The following is a 5,776-nucleotide window of genomic DNA, read 5'->3' on the forward strand; positions in this document are numbered from 1 at the left end:
ACAGAGTGTGCACATGCAAGATACCAAAACTCAGAAGTTAAACCAGCAGCATTGAGAAGTGTGATTGCAGTTTCAACTATATGGCGATGTTTCCTTTCTGCCACTCCATTCTGTTGTGGAGTGTATGGACAAGAAATGAATGAACTTATACTCTAGCTAGAAAATCAGTAAAAGCTTTACTAACATACTCTCCTCCACCATCTGTTTGCAAACCTTTGATGTGCACCCCAAACTGAGTAAGGACAAAATTATAAAATCTCACAAAGATTTGAAATACATCTGATTTATTACTCATCGGAAAAATCCACACATATCTGGTATATTCATCAATTAGAGTTACATAGTACCTATAACCTTCTAAGGACTTCACAGGAGAAGGACCCCAAACATCCGAGTGGATTTTTTCAAATGGAGAAGTACAAGTAACTGATCTAATTGGAAATGGAGTTCTAGACATTTTCCCCTGAATACAAGACACACAAACACTAGACTTACTATCTCTATCAGCCAAAATATTCGACTTTTGTAACATACAATTCATGATTTCAGAAGTAGGATGCCCTAATCTCTGATGCCATGTATCACATTTGATAGCTTTACCCACATAAGCAACTGGACTACTTGTAATCGACTGTACTCCTCTCTGCCTTTGCACAACCGGAATCTGGAACAATTCTTCAGGCTTACTCTTTCCTTGATACACTATTTCCCTTGTCTTCTTGTCCTGCACAAAGAATTCAGATTCATCACATATAAACCAGCTCTTATTGTCAGCACAGAGTTGTTTCACAGATAAAAGACTTCGCGCAATATGTGGAACATGTAACACTTTGTTGAGAATAAGAGAGTGATTGTTAGTTTGTAAAGTAGTTGACCCAATATTTTGGATTGATAGATCAGTACCATTACCAATGGTGATTTTGTCAGAACCCTCAAAAGGTGTGACATGATTCAAGGAATTAACATCAGCTGTCATATGATGAGATGCACCGGAATCAACAATCCAGGCATCTTGAGGAACAAATGGTGTGGTTTGTTGAGCCTGCATTGCAGACAATGATGAGGGTGGAAGCTGCCCTTGATATGAATAATTGCTTCGTTGATAACAATCAAGTGCTGAATGTCCTCTCTTACCACAGATTTGGCATTCAACAACATAGTTTGAAGTAGAAGCATTGATGTTCCTCTGATAACAATTGGCTGCAGTATGCCCTTTTTTGTTACAAATTTGACATTCTATCACAGCATTTGTCCTTGTAGAAGTAATCCCAGACCAAGAATTATTACCATTTGGCCGTGAGTTGCTGGAACCATATCCTCGTCCCCTGAAAGTGTTATTATTCCTGTAATTATTGCCTCTGTATTGACCCCCATGTGATGCTCGAGGCCCAAATTGAGCTCCCACATTAAGCTGTGCAGCATAAGTATTTGGATCACTAGGATGACCAATAAAACCATATCCATACGACTCACGAGGATACACAAGAGATTGTGATGGTGGAAGATATCCTGTTGGATACTGTGAAGGAACAGGATAAACAGGATATTGAAATGGTGGCAAAGGCAAAGACTGATGTACTGCAGTTTGGGGACCCTGAGAAGTAGAACCATATGGCACCACAGTAATTGTTCCCGCAGTACTGGCAGGAATGTGATTATGAGCCTGAGAATTTGAAGATGAAGCGGAACTTGAACCAGTGCTTAAACTCGAACCTTGAACATATAACGCAGAAAAATTCTGAGACAAAGCATTAATCTCTCCTTCAATCTCCCTTTCTGCCCCCAATAGTTGTGCTCGAAATTCTTTCAAGGAAATAGATGACTCTCTGGCCAAAATGACTGTACGAATAGTCCCATATTCCTTTGGCAACCCAGCAAGTCCATCAATTATTACATCATTGTCAGATACAGATTCACCTGCAGCAGTGAGTTGATCCCTAATACCTTTCAACTTCAAGAGATACTTATCAATTGTATCAGATCCTTTTTGAATGGTATGTAACTTAGTTTTGAGATGGTTGACCCAAGACTTAGAAACAGATGCATATCTATCAACCAAATTGACCCACGCCTCATGAGCAGTCCTACACCCAAGAACATGCTCCATCGCATCATCAGTTAAAGTGGCAAGAAGTAAACTAAGCAACGCCATATCTGTAGACTCCCAATCCATAAACGCCTCAGTAATCTCATTTGTAACCCCAGCTTCTGGATTAACCACATACTTTGATGGACACACAGTTGTACCATCGAAATGACCAAACAATTTATACCCCCTCAAAACAGACTGAAATTGAAATGCCCATTTGGCAAAATTATCATCTCTTAGTTTGATAGTAAGCATACCCAGGATTCCATTGACTTTAAAAGTTGGACTACCCATGATTATCTTCAAGCAATAACAACTAATTACCAATTGAGATTATGCACAAAGACTGACACTCTGAGAAGAAAGACTAACACTTTCTTGAACACACAACTTCTTGACTTAGAAGGAATGACACCTTCTTGAACGCATGAAAGAATGACACTTCCAGCAAAACTTCTTGACTTAGAAGGAATGACACCTTCTTGAACGCATGAAAGAATGACACTTCCAGCAAAAACAATGCTTTCTAATTATCACAGCAAATCAACATATACAAATCAACAAAAGAACCCAACTCTATCAAATCATTACTCTGCTTAAACTGAAGAAGCTAAAAATTCAGAAACCACCTGAGCCGGAATCGAAAAGAAAACCAATCTTGCTCCAATCGCACACCAATGAAGCAACGAACAGCCACCAAACCGAACCCCCAATGAAGCAACGAACAGCAGCGGAGCACACCAGGATCACAATCAGTGACTAACGCACACCGGCGATGATACCATATTAACAAAGAGAAAGAAAAGAATAGCTTGTGAAAACTAGAGAAAGAAAGAAACTACAGAGAATGATGAACTCTTCAATATATGTTTTGGAAGATGAAAGATCAACCCAAATGCCTTACACATTTCGTTTATGTAGAGAAAACTAACAGTTACAAAAGTACAATACTACCCTTCTCATATTCTTTTATCTTTCTAACAACCCAATCCTACTTAACAACCTTACAACTGTATAACCAACTATTTCAACTGTATAACCGACTAACCAACTACTATGGTTATTAAGCTTTCTCCGATAATAATTAAGTGCTATAGCCAGGTGACCATAGGGTTTCTTTACTTGCAACTTTGGATTTCAGCTACCACGTACGAAAGTGGAAAACAAAGACCAAGGATTGAGACAATTTTGTGAAATTACAAAGACTGTAAGACAGCGAGCGTTCCTGCTACTTGCTAAGTTTAAGAGCGTAAAACTTTCTTGTTACTGGCACACGGTTCTTTAATTAATAAGCAGTTCATTAAATCATAATGGTGAAGTTACACTCGTTAACACACACTTTTCATATTGCGAATATGTTGTCAATATTTTCCATTTGCATTAGAACATGAATGTTTAAACAAACATATGATAAGTTTAGAATTCTCTATATTCCTATATGTTAATGGGATGAGTTGAGCCCTAATCTATTCTGGAAAACCACCAATTGAGAATCATGAAGAGTATTGACCTCGATTGTAGAGGGATGAAAATCTCTACAACAAATTGTTGGACTTATTTTCTGCAAAACATTTTGGAAGTAGGGTAACTCCATATGCACATAATCGTGAAATATTTATTGATATTATATTGGTCAGGCATTGATGAGACGCAGTTGAACATATAATTAGGACTTTTTTTGCTTTTGGTCTTGGTAAAAAAAATCTATCATCCATTCGGGGCTTAAATATTGGTTGGCTGAGCGATTGAATGAATGAGTTATGGTTCGTAAATTCTTACGAACGTGTACACACAGGAGAACTTTTTTAGTGTGATCGGCACACGAGATGGTACATCACGTGTCATTATACAAATTGTTGGATATGTGTGCTAAAAAGTTAATTATTTAAAAAATAAAATTTTTCACCACTTACATAAAAATATGTGGTTTACTATCTATATTCCCGTCACAATTAAAATTTTCTGCACACACAGAGAGCAGTTTAATTTATAGACACAAGAAAGATATTTTTCTTCTGGATTCAAGTGCTAGCATTTAACTTACACAACTGAACTCCACCAAAGTTTTCAATATCCCAACTACCAATTTTACACTATATAGACAACACACCTTCAGCCCTTCTAGCACTCACCAGTGTATCCAAACACTTCCTCAACAGTTTCAAAGATTAGTGTACTCTTATTTACGAAGACGTTATGGCTAGCTCTGGACAGCTCCTTAAGCTTGCATGCTTGGTGGTGGTGATGTTCTGCATGGTGGCTGGTGCCCCCAAAGCCGAGGCAGCTGTGACATGCGGTCAGGTGGTGAACAGCCTGGTTCCATGCCTTAGCTACGTGACGAACGGCGGGGCACTGAACCCCGCTTGCTGCAACGGGGTGAAGACCCTCTACAACCTGGCTCAAACCACCCCTGACCGCCAGAACGTCTGCAACTGCTTGAAGCAAGCAATCAATGGAATACCTTACACCAATACCAACGCTGGCCTTGCTGCTGGCCTTCCTGCCAGGTGTGGTGTCAACATTCCGTACAAGATCAGCCCCTCTACTGACTGCAAAAGGTATTATAATCAATTATATTCATGCTTGATAACAATTTAAGTTTTTAGTAAGTCAAGCCAAAATTAAAAAACACACAGAAGTACGTAGTTTTTTTTTTTTCTTTTTTTTTTCTTTTCCTGAAAAAATTACAAAACAATTAACAAAAATAAGAATAAATGATTATCAAACTGTTCCTAAATTAACTTCTTTTCTTAGATCTTAACCTTTTTTTTTTTTTTTTTTTTTTTTGTGTTGCAGTGTGAAGTGATCAGAGCTTTGTGAAGAGTAAAGACCAAGAGCTTAATTTCCTATGGAGGAACATGTAGTGGCATAAGAATAAATTAATCTGGTGCTTTACGGAGTTTATCTGCTGTTCGTTTCAGTAGGGCTTACTTCTAGTTGTTTTGTCATCTGCTTGGTCTTTGCTGTCTTTAACTTCTACGTTGTTATTTATTTTAATCTGTGTTTGTAAATGGTGGCTGATTGGCCCTGTGTTTAGTCAGCTTCCTGGTTGAACTTTAATTAGCAATTATATATCTTATTTCTAAATATTTATGCCTCTGCAATTTCTTTTGTTAACTGAAAATAAATTAACGCAAAACCCTAGAGTACCAAGCAAACACTACAGCAGAAGCAGGGAGTGTATCATCCCAAATATGACAATGAGGAAGGCACTGTCCCTAGCTTGCCAAGACATCAACAACAAAGTTGGCCTCTTTTAAAATTCAGTAATACGACATTAATTCTCAAACTTTTTTTCTAGATTTGTATGTAACAACTAATGTGGAAGTAGTTTATATGGTATTAGTTCATAACCAAGTACTCCGCTCTAAATCTCATTTATTTCTAACAAATAAAGTGATGTTTGTACGACCTTCCACAGAAAGCGATCCTAATATTTCAGATTGGCAAAAGTTAACATACAATTTAAAGTTTAAACACTATCGTCAACTAGTAAAGCTAGAGAAAAAGATCATTTTATGTTGAGACAAAAATATAAAAACTGACAATGATACAATAACGCTATTATTAATTTAAGAGTAAATTACATTTTACCCTCTTACATCCGTTAAAAAATCTGTTAAGTTTACTGTTAAGTAATGACGTGACACATTTTGGTCTACATTTATGTGATAATATAACTGCCAA

General features: G+C 37.3%; 1 protein-coding gene across 1 annotated transcript; it reads left to right on the top strand.

Annotated features, from left to right (window-relative positions):
• Positions 1 to 4,199: 4,199 nt before the first annotated feature.
• LOC126619925 (non-specific lipid-transfer protein 3-like) lies at positions 4,200 to 5,176 on the top strand. The gene is made up of 2 exons (XM_050288366.1): positions 4,200 to 4,647; positions 4,886 to 5,176. Exons 1-2 carry the CDS (start codon positions 4,286 to 4,288, stop codon positions 4,893 to 4,895), a joined length of 372 nt encoding a protein of 123 aa, XP_050144323.1. The 5' UTR covers positions 4,200 to 4,285; the 3' UTR covers positions 4,896 to 5,176.
• Positions 5,177 to 5,776: the final 600 nt, after the last annotated feature.

Source organism: Malus sylvestris, chromosome 4 (assembly GCF_916048215.2).
Source record: "Malus sylvestris chromosome 4, drMalSylv7.2, whole genome shotgun sequence".
Lineage (NCBI taxonomy): Eukaryota > Viridiplantae > Streptophyta > Magnoliopsida > Rosales > Rosaceae > Malus > Malus sylvestris.

What these genes read in the sequence shown, in the direction of transcription:
- LOC126619925 (XM_050288366.1), top strand. Translation starts at nt 4,286, where the DNA reads ATGGCTAGCTCTGGACAGCTCCTTAAGCTTGCATGCTTGGTGGTGGTG.